The 20,211-nt window shown below is 35.9% G+C and overlaps 1 protein-coding gene across 2 annotated transcripts in view; it reads right to left on the minus strand.

Moving 5' to 3' along the window:
- Positions 1 to 20,211, minus strand: part of ARFGEF2 (ADP ribosylation factor guanine nucleotide exchange factor 2) — a 120,298-nt gene that overhangs the window by 60,213 nt on the left and 39,874 nt on the right. For both annotated transcript variants that reach the window (XM_007475772.3, XM_007475773.3), the window contains exons 7-12: positions 20,083 to 20,163; positions 19,189 to 19,337; positions 14,585 to 14,715; positions 13,786 to 14,020; positions 13,474 to 13,573; positions 8,074 to 8,213 (exon numbers count right to left, since the gene is read on the minus strand). In XM_007475772.3, coding sequence (XP_007475834.1) covers positions 8,074 to 8,213; positions 13,474 to 13,573; positions 13,786 to 14,020; positions 14,585 to 14,715; positions 19,189 to 19,337; positions 20,083 to 20,163 — 836 coding nt within the window. The remainder of the gene's footprint in view (positions 1 to 8,073; positions 8,214 to 13,473; positions 13,574 to 13,785; positions 14,021 to 14,584; positions 14,716 to 19,188; positions 19,338 to 20,082; positions 20,164 to 20,211) is intronic.

Raw genomic sequence — 20,211 nt, forward strand, 5'->3', positions numbered from 1 at the left:
CATTCTTAACTTCACGCCTCCCACCCACCCAGCAGCCCAACGGAAGCTCTTTCTCCCACCCCTGTGTGGGGTAAGAGGAAAGGGGGAACAGCACAAGGTGGCTAAAAGGTTAGCCATCATTGGCCTGGGTTATACTCGTAGGCTTTAAATACCCACAAATATAGTTAAATAGAACTTGTATCATTCTACATTTTTTTTATAAAGAAAAACCAGGAATATTTCCTACAGAAATGAATATTGAATAAGGAGAATTAATCCATGAGGACTGTTTAATAATACATGCCACTAATCCCTACAAGAAGCAATTATGGCAAGATGGCAGCTTAGAGAAAGCTAAAGTTCAGATCTCTGGAAACCCTTCCGACCAAACTCAAACTATATGCTCCTAAGGCACCGAAATTCAAAACAAACAATAGCATAGACCCCGGTAATCCTCCTCCTGGACCTGGACCTGGATCAAAAGGTACGCCGCCCCCCCCCCCCAAGCCAGAACACGAGATCACTCGGACCTAAGGGGTAGGCAGAAGGAAGGTCCCAGGACCCATCCCCCCAACCCAGAGCCCTGAGTCCGAGGCAGCAGAGGGAACCTCAGAGCCTCAGGGCCGGCTATCCTGAAGGCCTCTTCCTGAAAACAACTTGACCCAGTCGAGGGGACACCCAGACAGCAGGGAAACAGAGAGACTGGGGAGCCTGTAACCCACTGACCAGATCCTTCCATCTGAATCTCACCTAAGGTCCCTGCCTCAGGGCATACTCAGTCCGAGGTTAATCCTATCAGGAGCCCTCCCAGCTCCAGGAAGCCACTCCCCCCCCCCCCCCCCCCCGCAGGGTCCTCTGAAACAACAGTAACCCTCAGGACTGGCAAAAGGGCCTCGGGAGCCGGCTATTCTGAAGGCCCCAAAATTCCAAGAAAAACAAGAAGAACGGGGCGACTCTGGACACATTTTATGGAGCAGAGATACAAAATAAAGAGGAGATAGAAGAGGAAACACAAGCAAATGCTCCGAAACCTTCCAAAGGAAATGGAAACTCTCCACAAACCCATGAAGAATTTGAATCTGAAAGGATAAAAAAGATGGAAAACTTCTGGGAGGAAAAGTGGGAAATAATGCAAAAGAAATTCACACATCTACAAAACCAGTTTGACCAAACTGAAAAGGAAAACCAGGCTTTAAAGGTCAGAATTAGGCAACTCGAAGACAAAGAGCAGGTAAAAGAGCAAGAATCAATAAAGCAAAGCCAAAATATCAAGAAATTAGAAGAGAACATAAAATATCTCACTGACAAGGTGACAGACTTGGAAAATAGAGGAAGAAGAGATAATTTAAGAATAATTGGACTTCCAGAAAATCCAGAAATAAACAGCAAACGCGACATCTTAATACAAGATATAATCGAAGAAAATTGCCCAGAGATTCTAGAACAAGGGGGCAATACAGCCACTGACAGAGCTCACAGAACACCCTCTACACTAAATCCCCAAAAGACAACTCCCAGGAATGTAATTGCCAAATTCCAAAGCTCTCAAACAAAAGAAAAAAATCCTACAAGAAGCCAGAAAAATACAATTTAGACATAAAGGAATACCAATCAGGGTCACACAAGACCTTGCAAGTTCCACTCTGAATGATCGTAAGGCATGGAACACGATTTTCAGAAAGGCAAGAGAGCTGGGCCTTCAACCAAGAATCAGCTATCCAGCAAAACTGACTATATACTTCCAAGGGAAAGTATGGAAATTCAACAAAATAGAAGATTTCCAAGTTTTTGCAAAGAAAAGACCAGAACTCTGTGGAAAGTTCAATATCGAAAAACAAAGAGCATGGAATACCTGAAAAGGTAAATATGAAGGAAAGGGAAAAGGAGAAAAATGTTATCTTTTTCTTTTACCCAAACTCTCTTCTATAAGGACTACATTTATATCAATCTATGTATACTAACATGTGGGGAAAATGTAATGTGTAAATAGGGGGAAAAGAAAGACCAAATAGAATAATCTTTCTCACACACAGATTCACACGGGAAGGGGAGGGGAAGAAAACTCCTATAAGAAGGAGAGGAAGAGAGTTTTTACTTAAACCTTACTCTCAGGGAAATCAACCCTGAGAGGGAAGAACATCCAGATCCATTAGGATCGTGAATTCTATCTTACCCAACAAGGGAAGGGAGAAGGAAAAACCAAGGGGCATGGGGGAGGGGGAACACAAAAAAGGGAGGGAAGAAGAGAGGGGAGGGGGAGGGAACAAAAAAGGAGGGACTAGAAAGGGAAACATATCAAGGGAGGGGACAAGGGGGACTGATTTAAAGTAAATCACTGGATTAAAAGGTAGAGCTGAAGAAGAAAGGTTAGAATTAGGGAAGGATATCAAAATGACAGGGAGTCCACCAGTGACAGTCATAACTTTGAACGTGAATGGGATGAACTCACCCATAAAACGTAGATGAATAGCAGAATGGATTAGAATCCAAAACCCTACCATATGTTGTCTTCAAGAAACACACATGAGGCGGGTAGACACACACAAGGTCAGAATTAAAGGTTGGAGTAAGACCTTTTGGGCCTCAACTGACAGAAAGAAGGCAGGAGTTGCAATCATGATATCTGATAAAGCCAAAGCAAAAATAGACCTGATCAAAAGGGATAGGGAAGGTAATTATATTTTGTTAAAAAGGACTTTAGATAATGAGGAAATATCACTAATCAACATGTATGCACCAAATAATATAGCACCCAAATTTTTAATGGAGAAACTAGGAAAATTGAAGGAAGAAACAGACAGTAAAACCATATTAGTGGGAGACTTAAACCAACCATTATCAAATTTAGATAAATCAAATCAAAAAATAAATAAGAAAGAGGTAAAAGAAGTGAATGAAATCTTAGAAAAATCAGAATTAATAGACATATGGAGAAAAATAAATAGGGATAAAAAGGAATACACCTTCTTCTCAGCACCACATGGCACATTCACAAAGATTGACCATACATTAGGTCACAGAAACATGGCACACAAATGCAGAAAAGCAGAAATAATAAATGCAGCCTTTTCAGATCACAAGGCAATAAAAATAATGATCAGTAATGGTACATGGAAACCAAATCAAAAACTAATTGGAAATTAAACAATATGATACTCAAAAATTGTTTAGTTAGAGAAGAAATCATAGAAACAATAATTTCACCGAGGAAAATGACAATGGTGAGACATCCTTTAAAACCTTTTGGGATGCAGCCAAAGCGGTAATCAGAGGTAAATTCATATCCTTGAGTGTATATATTAACAAACTAGGGAGAGCACAGATCAATCAATTGGAAATGCAAATAAAAAACCTCGAAAGCGATCAAATTAAAACCCCCCAGCAGAAAACCAAACTAGAAATCCTAAAAATTAAGGGAGAAATTAATAAAATCGAAAGTGATAGAACTATTGATTTAATAAATAAGACAAGAAGCTGGTACTTTGAAAAAACAAACAAAATAGACAAAGTACTGGTCAATCTAATTAAAAAAAAGAAAGAAGAAAAGCAAATTAACAGCATCAAAGACGAAAAGGGGGACATCACCTCCAATGAAGAGGAAATTAAGGCAATCACTAAAAATTACTTTTCCTAATTATATGGCAATAAATACACCAATTTAGGTGATATGGATGAATATATACAAAAATACAAACTGTCTAGACTAAGAGAAGAAGAAATAGAATTCTAAAATAATCCCATATCAGAAAATGAAATTCAACAGGCCATCAAAGAACTTCCTAAGAAAAAATCCCCAGGGCCTGATGGATTCACCAGTGAATCCTATCAAACATTCAGAGAACAGTTAATCCCAATACTATACAAACTATTTGACATAATAAGCAAAGAGGGAGTTCTACCAAACTCCTTTTATGACACAAACATGGTACTGATTCCAAAACCAGGCAGGTCAAAAACAGAGAAAGAAAACTATAGACCAATCTCCCTAATGAATATAGATGCAAAAATCTTAAATAGGATACTAGCAAAAAGACTCTAGCAAGTGATCAGAAGGGTCATCCACCATGATCAAGTAGGATTTATACCAGGGATGCAGGGCTGGTTCAATATTAAGAAAACCATCCACATAATTGACCACATCAACAAGCAAACCAACAAGAACCACATGATTATCTCTATAGACGCAGAAAAAGCCTTTTATAAAATACAACACCCATTCCTATTAAAAACACTAGAAAGCATAGGAATAGAAGGGTCGTTCCTAAAAATAATAAACATTATATATCTAAAACCATCAGCTAATATCATCTGCAATGGGGATAAACTAGATGCATTCCCAATAAGATCTGGAGTGAAACAAGGATGCCCATTATCACCTCTACTATTTGACATTGTACTAGAAACACTAGCAGTAGCAATTAGAGGAGAAAAAGAAATTGAAGGCATCAAAATAGGCAAGGAGGAGACCAAGTTATCGCTCTTTGCAGATGACATGATGGTCTACTTAAAGAATCCCAGAGATTCAACCAAAAAGCTAATCGAAATAATCAACAACTTTAGCAAAGTTGCAGGATACAAAATAAACCCACATAAGTCATCAGCATTTCTATATATCTCCAACACAGCTCAGCAGCAAAAACTAGAAAGAGAAATCCCATTCAAAATCACCTTAGATAAAATAAAATACCTAGGAATCTATCTCCTGAGACAAACACAGGAACTATATGAACACAACTACAAAACACTCGCCACACAACTAAAATTAGACTTGAGCAATTGGAAAAACATTAACTGCTCATGGATAGGACAAGCCAATATAATAAAAATGACCATCCTACCCAAACTTATTTATCTATTTAGTGCCATACCCATGGAACTCCCAAAATATTTCTTTACTGATTTAGAAAAAACCATAACAAAGTTCATTTGGAATAACAAAAGATCAAGGATATCCAGGGAAATAATGAAAAAAAAACACAAATGATGGGGGCCTTGCAGTCCCACACCTTAAACTATATTACAAAGCAGCAGTCATCAAAACAATTTGGTACTGGGTAAGAGACAGAAAGGAGGATCAGTGGAATAGACTGGGGGCAAGAGACCTCAGCAAGACAGTATACGATAAACCCAAAGATCCCCGCTTTTGGGACAAAAATCCACTATTCGATAAAAACTGCTGGGAAAATTGGAATACAGTGTGGGAGAGATTAGGAATTGATCAACACTTCATACCCTACACCAAGATAAATTCAAAATGGGTGAATGACTTAAACATAAAGAAGGAAACCATAAGTAAATTGGGTAAACACAGAATAGTATACATGTCAGACCTTTGGGAGGGGAAAGACTTTAAAACCAAGCAAGACATAGAAAAAATCACAAAATGTAAAATAAATAATTTTGACTACATCAAATTAAAAAGCTTTTGTACAAACAAAACCAATGTAACTAAAATCAGAAGGGAAACAACAAATTGGGAAAAAAATCTTCATAAAAACCTCTGACAAAGGTTTAATTACTCAAATTTATAAAGAGCTGAATCTATTGTACAAAAATCCAAGCCATTCTCCAATTGATAAATGGGCAAGGGACATGGATAGGCAGTTTTCAGATAAAGAAATCAAAACTATTAACAAGCACATGAAGAACTGTTCTAAATCTCTTATAATCAGAGAGATGCAAATCAAAACAACTCTGAGGTATCACCTCACACCTAGCAGATTGGCTAACATGATAGCAAAGGAAAGTAATGAATGCTGGAGGGGAAGTGGCAAAGTAGGGATATTAATTCATTGCTGGTGGAGTTGTGAACTGATCCAACCATTCTGGAGGGCAATTTGGAAGTATGCCCAAAGGACGATAAAAGAATATCTACCCTTTGATCCAGCCATTGCACTGCTGGGTTTGTACCCCAAAGAGACAATGGACAAAAAGACGTGTACAAAAATATTCATAGCTGCGCTCTTTATGGTGGCCAAAAATTGTAAAATGAGGGGATGCCCTTCAATTGGGGAATGGCTGAACAAATTATGGCATATGTTGGTGATGGAATACTATTATGCAAAAAGGAATAATAAAGTAGAGGAATTCCATGGAGACTGGAACGACCTCCAGGAAGTGATGCAGAGTGAGAGGAACAGAACCAGGAGAACATTGTACACAGAGAATAATATACTGTGGTATAATCGAACATAATGGACTTCTCCATTAGTAGCGGTGTAATATCCCTGAACAATCTGCAGGGATCTAGGAGAAAAAACACTATTCATAAGCAGAGGACAAACTGTGGGAGTAAAAACACCGAGGAAAAGCAACTGCCCAACTACAGCGGTTGAGGGGACATGACAGAGGAGAGACTCTAAACGAACACTCTAATGCAAATACTAACAATATGACAATGGGTTCGAATCAAGAACACGTGTGATACCCAGTGGAATCGCGTCAGCTATGGGGGCTGGGGGGGAGGAAAAGAAAATGATCTTTGTCTTTAATGAATAATGCTTGGAAATTATCAAATAAAATATTAAAAAAAATAAAAATAAAATAAAGTTATAATTAATTTTTAAAAAAGAAGCAATTATGACAGTAAAAATTATAACTGATAAGACTCTGAAAATTGTTTGGTGAGGGATACTAAACTGATGGCCAAAGTACTACACGGTTACATACAAAATGTTAAAATAACTAAAAAAAACCCTCCTTTCTTCCATCTCCTACCACCATGAACTGGGTAGATCAATTATGGAGAGATTATGTAAATACAAGGGCAAAAATTATACATGATATGAAGACATGGATAAATTATGATCTATGACTGGGGAACTGACCACATCAATGAGATCATGGATACCTTTAAATTTGACTAAGTATTTTACTTGATGATAAAAAAGATAGTGTGCATTTCAAGGGCATTCTGCATATATCAAATAAAGTCATTAGGCTGGTTTGAAGCAGTAAACCATCAAACAGTCTGTGATGGACCCATCTTCACTAGCATCTAACAAGGTACACTGTACATAACAGGTTCTAAATGCATGTTTCCTGAGTAAATGATTATACAAGACATCCCAACTGTTATATTCAAATGGAAAACACTGTGAGAGCCCAGACCAAGTGCAGAAAAGAAAAAAAAATGAAGGCATCTTTATTTTAGATGCAAAATTTTGACTATGAGAAATTCATGATCATTATAGCACCTGAATGAGAATGTCCAGCAAAAGTATTCTGAATTCAAAAGTCAACAAAAGGCCAAATTCTGCTAGAGTGCATAAGAAAAAGTGACAAGTGTAAAGTAGTAGGGCTAGGCAATGGGGGTTAAATGACTTGTCCAGGGTCACACAGCTGGGAAGTGGCTAAGGCCAGATTTGAACCTAGGACCTCCCGTCTCTAGGCCTGACTCTCAATCCACTGAGCCACCCAGCTGCCCCCAGAAAGATTTTTTTTTTAATGAAATAGGACTGTCATTATTAAAATAAAAAAACTAACAGGCTAGCAATTTAATTGATGAAGTAGTCAAGGTGCTGATTCCAGTTCTTCTCTCTTGTGAGTACATCCTTTTTCTTATTTTTTGAACTTTTACATGCGAGAGTATGGAAGTAGACAATGACAAACCAGTGTGCCATTAAAAAACAATCAGTTCCCTGGCATTTTTGTCAATTTGTTATAATATGCAAGTTCTTGATGTAAGAGGAAATTTTACAACATATTCAATTTGCATTCAATGGAAGGAATTAAATGCCCAGAAATACATGAAGAAGGATAATAAATTATTTATTATAACAATAAAGATTTTAAATAATAAAAATAAATTAAATGACAATAGTTTAAGTAATAAAGTTCTTTATATTACTGGTTTCTTTTCTTAAAAATAAATTGTTACTGATATATTTTGCTTTTACACTCCTCCAGTTTTCCTTTGAATCCTTCTGCCTCCCCTCTCTAAGAGAACAAACTTCTAATCTAACCTCTCAAACTATCCTGTATGTGTCATGTATTTTAATAATTATGTAAATCTGTGTGCTGTTTAGACTAGAAATGGGGATTTAGAATTTTGTACTATATACTAAATAAGGTAACTCAAAGAAGAGTAATTACCTGCAGAGGTGTCATTCCCAATTCATGTCCACTTCTTCCCTGAGCAATTTTTGACAAATCATTTACGAGGCGTTCAAAAATATTAGCAGCATTCAAATCACAGTCATAGTTGACATAGATATCCACAACACACTGGGCATCTTAAAGGATAAGACATAAAGATTAGGGTTTCTTTTTCCACCCGTTCTCACAATTGGTTTATTTTACTTTCTTCAAATAAATCTGATCTGAATTGGTTCTTGGTGAACCCTTCTTCTTCTTCTTCTTCTTCTACTTTGTTAAAAACCCTTACCTTCTATCTTGGAATCAATATTGTGTATTGGTTCCAAGGCAGAAGAGTGGTATGGGCTAGGCTATGGAAGTTAAGTGACTTGCCCAGAGTCACACGGCTGGGAAGTGTCTGAGGCTGGATTTGAACCTAGGACTCCTGTCTCTAGGCCTGGCTCTCAATCCATTGAGCTATCCAGCTGCCTCCTGAGCCCTTCTTTAGATGACAAAAAAACCCCAAACCACAAGCCAAGGGAGTAAATATTAAACTATTGGTCATGAGAAGAATTCTAGTTTCAATCAGTAAGCATTTCTTTTTTTTCCCGTCAAATTTGTTATTTTTTATTTAACATTTTTCTTTTTAGTTTTGAGTTTCAAATCCTCTCCCTCCCTCTCACACTTACTGAGAGGCAATCAATATGTTATCAATTATATATTTGAAATCATACAAAACAAATTTCCATAATAGCCATGGGGGGAAAAAGGCAAGAATAAAGCGAGAAAGTTGTAATTTGATTTGTACTCTGAGTTCAATAGTTCTCTTTCTTGATATGGATAGCATTTTTTCAGCAGGAAAACTTTGGAATTGTCTGAGATCCTGTATTGATTAGAGTAGCCAAATCTTTCACAATTGTTCGGCATTTTTTGCATATATTGCTGATACTAAACACATATCTCAGTTTTTCTCACTTTACTTTGCATCAGTTGATGTAAGTTTTTTCATTTTTTTCTGAAACCATTCTCACCCCTAGACATTTCCCTATCACAATAGTATTCCATTGCAAATATATACCACAACTTGTTCAGCCATTCCTCAACTTATGAGCATTACCTTGATTTCCAGTTCTTTGTCACCACAAAAATAAATGCTATACTTTTGTACATGTACATCCTTTCCCTTTTTCTTTGAAATCTTTAGGATAAGATCTAGTAATGGTATTGCTGGGTCAAAGTGTATATGCAATTTTAGAGCCCTTTAGGCATAATTCCAAATTGTTTTCCATTATGGTTGGACTAGTTCTCTATTCCACAGTTTATTAGTACATCTATTTTCTCCCTCATCTCCTCCAGCATTTGTCATTTCTAATGGTGTGAGGTAGCACCTCAGAGTTGTTTTAATGTACTTTCCTCTAATCAAGTGATACGGAGAAGTTTTTCGTATGACTATAGATAGCTTTGATTTCTTCTGTAAACTGCCGGTTCATATCCTTTGACAATTTATCAATTGGGAAATGGTTATTTTTTATAATTTTGAATATGTTCTATATTTGTATATTACATAAAGTAGGTCTTTATCAAGAGAAACTTGCTATAAAAATTTTTGATTATTAATCCTTCCTTTTTTACTTTAGCTCAAGCATATTAGATTCTATTCCAGCCCTTTTAACTCTTGAGTATCTGTTTCAAGTGTGTCTCTTTTTAAACAAAATATTGTTGGATTCCAGTTTCTAAATCATTCTGCTATTTGCTTTCATTTTATTTGGGAGTACATCAAATTCACTTTCACAGTTATGATTATAATGTTTTCCCCTCCATCTCATTATCTTCTGTTTCTTCCTTTCTCTCCCTGTTTAATCCTGTTCCTATTCAAATTTTGCTTCTATACACTGCCTTCCTTCACCTGCTCCCTTCTTTATTATTACTCTCCCTTTTCCCTTTCTTATTTCCCTACTGCATAAGTTACATTTCTATATACAAATGAGTGTGCGTGTATAGATAGATAGATAGATAGATAGTCTTCTTTCTTTGAACAAATTCTGAGGAGAGTGAAATTCAATAATTGTATACCACTTCCTTCTCCTTTCCCCTCCATTGTAGAAGCTCTTCCTGGCTTGCTTCTTTTATGTGAGAAATATTTCCCCTTTTTACCTCTCCCAATGTGTTCCTTTTTTGCACCCCTTCATTTTTTGGGGAGACCATTCCAATATAACCAACTCACATGCCTGCCCTCTATCTATATTTGAACTGCTCTAATAATGATAAAAGTTCTTTGGAGCTACATAATCATCTTCCCATATAGGGATGTAAACAGTTTAACTTTACTGAGTCCCTTGATTTACTGTTGCATGTTTATCTATGCTCAAGTCTTGTTTTTGAATGTCAAATTTTCTATTTAGTTCTGGTGCTTTCATGAGGAATATCTTCTCTTTTATTAAATATAACTTTAACACCCTGAAGCATTATACTTAGTGTTGCTGGGTAGATGATTCATGGTTATAATCCTAGCTTCTTTGCCTTCTGGACTATCATAGAACCTTCTGCTCCTTTAACATGGAAGCTACTAAATCTTGTGTGATCCCGACAGTGGGTTCATTATATTGGAATATTTTTTTAATGGCTGTTTTAAATTATTTTCTTCTTGATCGAGGCGCTCTGGAATTTAGCTATAACATTCTTGGGCGTTTTCATTTTGAGATTGTTCAGGAGGTGATGGGTAAATTCTTTCAATTTCTATATTGACTTCTTTATTAAGTTATCAGGACTGTTTTCCTTGATAAATTCTTGAAATGAGATGTCTAGGCTTTTCTTTGATTATGGTTTTCAGATAGTCCAATAATTCTCAAATTATCTCTCCTTGTTCTATTTTCCAAGTCAGTTGTTGTTCAGATGAAATATTTCATATTTTCTTCTATTTTTTCATTCTTTTGACTTTATTGTTTCTTGATGTCCATTTCTAATTTTTAAGAAATTATCTTTAGTGAGATTTTGTACCTCTTTCCATTTAGTCAATTCTTTTTAAGGAGTTCTTTTCTTCAGTGAATGTGTACCTCTTTTACTCTTTCCATTTTCTAAAGCTATTATTTTCTTTAGTATTTTTTGTGTGATTCTTTTAATAAGCTATTAATTCTTTTCCTAATTTTCTTGCATCATTCCCTTTTCTTTTCCCAATTTTTCTTCTATCTCTTTAACTCTTCCAGGAATTCTTGTTGGGTTTTGGTGCAATTAGTATTTTTCTTTGAGGCTTTGATACCTGTTTTCACATTACTGTCTTCTTCTGACTTCATATCTTGATTTTCCCTCTCATCTCAGTATCTTTTTTATGATCAAATTTTTGTGTTTTTTTGCTCATTTTCCCAGCCTGTTTCTTGACTTTGAACATTATGATCAAGTTGAGCTCTACTCACCTCAGGGTGAGGATTCACTGTCTCAAGCTTCAGACTTTTTTTATACCACTGATTTCAAAGCTAATTCTGGGGAAGTCTGAAAGTTTTTGATGCTTCTAAGTTGATGTGATCATTGCTTTCCTGGTCTGCACTCTGGTCTTTACCCCAGGAGGGGGGCTCTTGTTTCTCTGCAACCATATATGCTGGTGATCCTCTCTACTTTGTTGCTGTAACTAGGATCCTTGCTCCCTTGTGATAGACCCCATTGCTCCTCACTGCCTACAACTGAGATTCAGAACTATCTGTGGGCAAAAGCTATGATCAGTATCAACAGCACCAAGTGCTAAAGAAGTGTCTTTTGTCATTTCTTTCTGAGCAGTTGTCTGAAATCTTTACCATTTCTGTGGTGAGAATTCCCAAAGCTGCTGCTGCAGCCATCACATGTGTAGATTCCAGATAGACCTCCACCCTGGTGTTATAGACTTCTCCTATCTACTTTTTAAAGTTTTCAGAAGCCAGAAAAATATCTTACCCAAACTTTTTGTTGACTCAGCTGCTCCAATATTTGATTTGAGACATTATTTTAAAGTTGTTGAGAGGGGATTTCAGAAATTTCAGCTGGATGTCTGCCCCTAAATCCACCATCCTGGCCCAGTCCCTTCAAGAAGCTTTCTAAGTGCCTCTGATATTCCAGGCACTAAACCAGGCACTTGGAATACAAAGACAAAAGCAAAACAAATCCCTGTCTTTAAGGAGCTAACATTCTAAAAGTCAAAACACCAAGGGTATATACTTAAATACAATGTACATATAAAAACAGACAAGAGATAAACTTGAAGACCCTAGCTGCAGTGAGGCCCAGGTTAGGGCTCATACAGAAGATGTTTTAATTTGAGCAAATTCTTGATAGAAATAGGGATTTCAAGAGGAGGAGGAGGAAGGAATTAATCCCAAGGGGAAGAATATTTTTGGTTTATAGGGGATAGATAGTATAAAAGCATATATACATGGAAAGCCATACATGAGAAGCAGGCCAGTATGGCTAGAAGGTAGTATTGTGTGTAGGAAAGTAATGTAAAGGAAAATTAGAAAAAGCAGATTAGGAGGAAAAGGTTGTGAAGAGCTTCAAATGCCAGAGGCATTTAAATTAGACTCTTCTAGTATTAGGGAGTTACCATCATTTGCTAAGTAGGGAGGCAATATATTAGAGACTTGGACTTTAGGAAAAATCATTTTGGTAGCTATGTAGAAAATGTATAATAGTGGGGAGAGAACTGAGGTAATTAGACCAATTAAGAGGCTAATGCAGCAGCCTGGGAAAGGTGACCAAGGACTGAACTAGGATGTTGGCTGTGAGAATAGAGTGAAGGGGATACATGAAACTAGGTGTAGTTATCAAAGCACAAAAAGATTTGGTAATTGACTAGCTAGGTGGAATGAGTGAGAGTGAGGATTCAATTTGGCTCAGAGGTGTATCTGGTGATTGGAATGGAATGATGGTGTTCAATTTGACAGAAATATGAAAGTGCTACTATCTGAATCACAACCTCAATGATTTTAGGCAACTCCTTTAATCTACATAAGCCCCACTTTGCTTATTCATAAAATGGATGAGGAGAAACTGCTTTATTATATCCTTCTGAAAGTGGTGGTTTTAATGAGGTTTTCTTTGTGAAAACTGTTTTATCAAGCCAAGGTGAGTATCTTCCTTAAAACAGAATAAACGTGACACAAATTTAACATAATACAACTCAAAGTTATTTTTGCACTCAAAAAAGCAAGTTCACTTAGAACAAACATTTCCTCAGTTCTCCAACTACACTTTGGACCTCACTAAATCCACCTTACTCTTGATCCACAGTAGCTGAACTGCAGAGTTAAAGATGTGTCATATTTTGCCTCTGCCAAACTGTGATCTCCATAAAGGCAGTGAGCTTTACTGTTCAGTGTAACCCCAGGTCTTAGTACAGAATTCATAGTATTACCAACACAAGATATTTGATAAATGATAGCTGAATGAATGAAATACCTGCACAAATCCTAGTCAGGGTTTGAATAACCATCCATTTGTGCTCAAAAGAACTTGTTGATGTTTCTAAAATGTTCAAGAAAATCTCTTTGAAAAAGACCTGTATGAATGAAAACAAGATGAAAAGCATTTAACAGAGAGATAATATAGTCCAATACTTTGTGTAATTCTACCCCCGAAAAGAATCTTTCTTCTTCTGCAAATGCAAAGCTACTTCCAAGTAGTTCTGATTTTTAAAGCTCTAGTTTTTAATGGTGACATGAGCAATTCAAATGCCATCAACTAATTAAACACAAAATTCAGTGACTGTACCTCAATCTGCATTTTCAAATGTGTCTTAAAGTTTGAAAGAAGAGTGAGAAAAATGGCAAGAGACAGCTCAAAAACATCAGGCACTGAAGAAACTCCGTTTTTGGATAATGCCACACAGAGGTATTGCTTGATTGCATTGATGAACATTTCATGGGTCCTGAAGACAGGACCAGCATTTTGCAACACTGAGAGAAGCAGCTGAAGGGAAACAACTTTTGAACGTAGCTCATGAGATCTGAAGGGGAAAAAAACCCAATATGTCACTTAAAAAAAAATCATTCCTTCTTAATTCCTACTAACAAAAATACTCATCTGCCTACTATATCCCAAGGATATCTTTTTCTGCAACAGCCAGGAGGTCATGTATTGGGCTCTGTCCCTGACTTACAGTGTAACCTTCAAGCATAACCTTCAAGTTAAAGTAGAACTAGACTCGGGTCTAGTTGCCTTCCTATCTACCAGCTAGAAAAATTTAAACGTTTTCTTCCTAATCAGCACAATCAACTTTGCTAAGCACCAGAGGAACCATGGATTAAACATTGCTATGGGAGTTTTCTTTAAAAACTTTTGAGAAAGTTTAGTCTTACTGGCTATAGAAAAGGTTTAGTCTGAGAGTTTAAATATGAAGCCAAAAGGAGATCAATACAATAATTATAAAAAAGTCTATAATATGAGGATTTGGTGCTAAAATTTCTTGCTGTGCAAAATAGAACGATTGTAGCTTAAGAATTTTCCATGTAGATGATGATATATTTTTTCTGAAGAGTGGTAGGGAAGGTATATTCTAATATATTCTTACTTGGGATCTGGGGGTCCTTCACCAAGTGGTTTCATAGAGAGCTTGCAGAGGGATCGGAACACTAGAAAGGCATCTTTCTGCAGAATATGAGAAAACTTAGCGGCCACTTGAGGTCCATGCACATCTGATTCCTAATATTAAAGCCAAAGAAAAAAACAAAAACAATCAAAATGATGGTTTTATGAAAATTATAAAATTAGTAAAAACAAAAAATTTAAAAAGCTGAATATATTACAGACTTTATTTTTTAAAATTTTTATTTATTTTTATGTAATTGATTAATTTTGGAGTATTTTTACAGGATTCCAAAATTCATGTTCTTTCCCTCCTCTCCCTCTACCCCCTCCCATAACCGATGCACAATTCCACTGGGTTTTACATGTATCATTGGTCAAGACCTATTTCTTTATTATTGATATTTGCACTAGGGTGATCCTTTAGAGTCTACATCCCCAATCATATCCCCATTGACCCCTGTGATCAAGTAGGTATTTTTTTTCTTTGTTTCTACTCCCACAGTTCTTTCTCTGGATGTGGATAGTGTTCTTTCTCAAAAGACCCTCAGAATTGCCCTGGATCAATGCACTACTGCTAGTAGAGAAGTCTATTACATTCAATTATACCACAGTCTATCAGTCTCTGTATACAATGTTCTCCTGGTTCTGCTCCTTTCACTCTGCATCAATTACTAGAGGTTGTTCCAGTTCACATGGAATTGCTCCAGTTTATTATTCCTTTGAGCACAATAGTATTCTATCACCAACATTTATCACCAACAACTTATTAAGTCATTCCCCAATCAGAATCAGCCCCTCATTTTCCAATTTTTTACATCCACAAAGAGCACAGCTATGAATATTCTTGTACAAGTCTTTTTCCTTATTATCTCTTTGGGGTACAAATCCAGCATTGCTATGCCTGGATCAAAGGGCAGGCAGTCTTTTAGAGCCTTTTGGGCACAGTTCCAAATTGTTGGATCAATTCACAACTTCACTAGCAATGCATTATTTATTACTTTCCTTTGCTATCATGTTAGCCAATCTGCTAGGTGTGAGGTGGTATCTCAGAGTTGTTTTGATTTGCATTTCTTTTATTATAAGAGATTTAGAACACTTTTTCATGTGTTTATTGATAGTTTTGATTTCTTTATCTGGAAAATTGCCTACTCATGTTCCTTGCCCATTTATCATTTGGGGAATGGCTTGATTTTTTTGTACAATTGATTTAGCTCTTTATAAATTTGAGTAATTAGACCTTTATCAGAGTTTTTCATTATGAAGATTTTCCCTCAATTTGTTGTTTCCCTTCTAATTTTGGTTGCACTGGTTTTGTTTGTACAAGAATTTTTAATTTAATGTAATCAAAATTATTTATTTTACATTTTGTAATTTTTTCTAACTCTTGCTTGGTCTTAAAATCTTTCCTTTCCCAAAGATCTGACAAGTATACTATTCCGTATTCACCTAATTTACTTACAGTTTCCTTCTTTATATTCAAGTCATTCAGCCATTCTGAGTTTATCTCGGTGTAGAGTATGAGATGCTGATCTAAACCTAATCTCGCCCATACTGTTTTCCAATTTTCCCAGCAGTTTTTGTCAAAGAGTGGATTTTTTCCCCAAAAGCTAAGAATATTTGGGTTTATCATTGGTTTGAGATCTGGTACTGCTAGGCCACCTTCCTTCACATTTTTTTTCAATATTTCCCTTGATATTCTTGATTTTTTGTTCTTCCAAATGAACTTTGTTATAATTTTTTCTAATTCAGTAAAAAAGTTTCTTGGTAATTTAATGGGTACGGCACTAAATAAATAAATTAGTTTGAGTAGGATGGTCATTTTTATTGTTAGATGGTCCCACCCATGAGCAATTAATGTTTTTCCAATTATTTAGATCTAGTTTTAATTGTGTGGAAAATGTTTTGTAGTTGTGTTTGAATAGTTTCTGTGTTTGTCTTGGCAGATAGATTCCTAAGTATTTTATATTGTTTAGGGTGATTTTAAATGGAATTTCTCTTTCAAACTCTTGCTGCTGAGATGTGTTGGAAATATATAGAATATAGAGCTGATGACTCATGTGGGTTTATTTTGTAACCTGTAACTTTGCTAAAGTTGTTGATAATTTCCACTAGCTTTTTGGTGGATTCTCTAGGATTCTTTAAGTAGACCATCATATCATCTTCAAAGAGTAATAGCTTAGTCTCCTCATTACCTATTTTAATACCTTTAATTTCTTTTTCTTCTCTAATTGCTACTGCTAGTGTTTCTAGTACAATGTTAAATAATAGAGGTTGGGCATCCTTGTTTTACTCCTGATCTTATTGGGAATGCTTCTAATTTATCCCTATTGCAGATGATACTTGCTGATGGTTTTTAGATATATACTGTTTATTATTCTTAAAAAAGGCCCTTCTATTCCTATATTTTCTAGTGTTTTCAATAGGAATGAGTGTTGTATTTTGTCAAATGCTTTTCCTGCATCTATTGAGTTAATCATGTGATTTTTGTTGGTTTACTTATTGACAGGGTGGATTATGTGGATGGTTTTCCTAATATTAAACCATCCTTGCATTCTTGGTATAAATCCCACCCAATCATAATAACTCTTGTGATAACTTGCTAGAGTCTTTTTGCTAGTATTCTATTTAAATTTTTTGTATCTATGTTCATTAAGGAGATTGGTCTATAGTTTTCTTTCTCTGTTTTTGACCTGCCTGGCTTTGGAATCAGTATCATATTTAAAGACTTTAATTATGCCCATGAACTTGGACTTAAAGAGTGGGAGCAGACAGTAAAAACTATGTTTGATTCAAACACATGAATAGGACTAAATTTATTTGATAAATACCAGCATGATTAATTCAGAAATCAGGCAAGATAAAGCAACACTCCAATGATGTCAGATGTTAGATCCAATGACTGTGTTTTTCAGGCCTTATCTTTCCCTCTTCAACTTTTGACACCATTGACCTTGTCCTTCTTTCTGGATATTTTCTCCTCCCTTGCTTTGTGCTTTTTATTCCCATGTAGCTGACCACTCCTTTCCCTGAGTAATCATTCTCAGAAGCATACAGTTTTCCCCAAGAAACTTTCATGGAATATTTTCTTTCTCACACATTTTCTCCTCTTGTGTTCTCACTGATTTCCATTTATCAATGACCCTCTCCATGCAGTTAACTTTCAAATCCATATAGCCAGCTCAAATCTCTTTCCTGACAATCAATCCCATATCATCTGGCCGGTTGGCCATCCTCACCTGGATAATCCTTGAATATCTCAAATTCAATATGTACAAAACAGAATCATCTTCTCCTTAAAACTGCTTCTCCTTTAAACTTGTCTATTTCTGTTGAGAGCATCCACATTCTTTTGGACATCCAAATTCACAATCTCAGTCATTCTTGAATCTTTCCCCTACCTCACCTTCCACATACTATCTAGCAATTATCAAATCTTACAGATATACTGCCATAATCCCTCTCAAAATCATCCCCTTTTCTCTACTCACACAGCCACTATTCTAGGGTCAAGTCCTCCTCTCTTTCATGTGTACTACTGCAAGAAACTTCTAATGTGTATCTGCTTCTTTTCCATGGCATCACCAATTCAATCTCCTCAGAGGTGTCAAAGGTCACTCTTCTGCTCAAAAATACTTAGTGGCTCTCTGCTGTCTCTAGAATAAAGTACAAATTCCTCAGGGGTCTGGAATTTAAAGGCATTAACAATCTGGTACAGTCTTTCTAAACTTATTTTATATTTTCACTTTCATATATTCTGTTCCCCAAAAAGTTGGTCTACCAGGTATTACCTGAACTTTGCCTTCTACTTTCATACCTTTAAACAGGCTATTTCACACCTGAAATGAGCTCCATCACCTCTGTCTGAGAAAACATAACTCCTGTTAGAGTTAGGTTTAAGCTTAGATGTCACCTCCTAGATAAAACCTACCCTCAAATTCTCAGCAGTTATTATTCTCACCCTCCTCAATTTATTCGGTCTTGACTTATTGCTGCAGGTGTTGTCTACTCCAGTGGTATGTAAAGTCTTTTCTGCAAAGACTTTTCTTTTTTGTTTCCTGGACACTTGGCAACAAAATGTCTTATACAGAGTAGAGACTCTCTCTAGGACCTTAAAAAACAAACTAAATAGGCATTATCTAACTGAAATCCAAAAGGAGCTCAATGTTTACTAACTTCTTTTGATTTCAAATTTTTCTGTACAAAAAAAACCTCACTTGAGTACTTTAAGGATTTCTGTGGCCAATGAAGATACTGCCTTCACCAAGCCAGGATATAATCTCTCCCAGTCTTAAAAGGCTGTTGTTGTGAACAGCTTAAGCTAAAAAACAAAAAAAAATTATCACCTGTTGGTCAAGCAGTTCAACAGGTCTTTAAATTAAAGACATACAGCATTTCTCAGGCCTGCTCTTAATAGTCTTTTCAACTTGATAGGAGCTGTCAAAATTAATCAGTGAAATCTTCAAGATCCTCCTCTTGCAATGTCATGTCAGACAAGGACTTCAAAGGAAGTGGCATTAAAAAGGAAATGCTCAAAAAAATTAAACTTGGCTACACAAAGTAGTTATCACCATATCAATAATCACATACCAGATTATCAGCTGATGATAATGACTGCCTATCATCTGCAATTCCATTGGTTTGGGAGTTTTCATCAATTCCACTAGAAGAAAGGTCCTTGGTCTCCAATTCTCCTAAGACTCTCTCAGGATCCAATATACCATGTTTTCCTGTGGCTTCTTAAAATATGAATACATATCACCATAAAATCAGTACTTTCAATTAAAAAAATTTTTTATCTAAAAAAGGTTTGCTACATAGAATTATTTTAAAGTTAAAAGAAACCAAAAGAAAATTGTCTAGGCTTCTTAATTTACTGGCAAGGAAATCAAATTCTAGAGTACAGTGAATGAGTGACTTACTTCAGATTACATAACAGTAAATTTAGTAATCTAGCTGGGACTAAAGAGCTCCTTTTTCCATAATCTTCTGACTAAATCCACTCCCCACACATATCATTATCAGTGACTAGTACCAGAAAACAGTAAGAACTCTAGAAATGCTGAGATTACAAAGGCACTATACTGTCAGAAATGAAAAGCCTTCTCACAAAAATGACATCTTTTGATATTATTAAAATAAGTGGCGGGGGAGGGGGGGAGGGGAGGAGAGGAAAAGAAAACGATCTTTGTTTCCAGTGAATAATGTATGAAAACGACCAAATAAAATAATATTAAAATTAAAAAAAAAAAAAAATAAGTGGTTGCTAGAAGCCTTATCATATATGTGGTCCTGTCTCAAATGTTAGTGAGAACAAAGTTAATGAATAACAAGTTCACAATTTCAGCTTCTAAGAAAAAGATTATGTAACAAGTGAAAAAAAAAAACAAAACAAAAAATCAATTAAAAACCCACCCACACTAATTTTTAAATATATAGATATATCACGTCTCTATGAGACATTAATTTACTTTTTTTTTTTACCTTTAACAGCAGATGTTACAACATCTTCCAAGATGCCCTTCACCACTTCATGGGCTCCTTCACTTGGAATTTCCTCAGAACCTACATGCCCAAACATTTCCAAGAAAGATACAAGGGGGTGAAAAGGTA

This window comes from Monodelphis domestica, chromosome 1 (genome assembly GCF_027887165.1).
Source record: "Monodelphis domestica isolate mMonDom1 chromosome 1, mMonDom1.pri, whole genome shotgun sequence".
Taxonomy (NCBI): Eukaryota; Metazoa; Chordata; class Mammalia; order Didelphimorphia; family Didelphidae; genus Monodelphis; species Monodelphis domestica.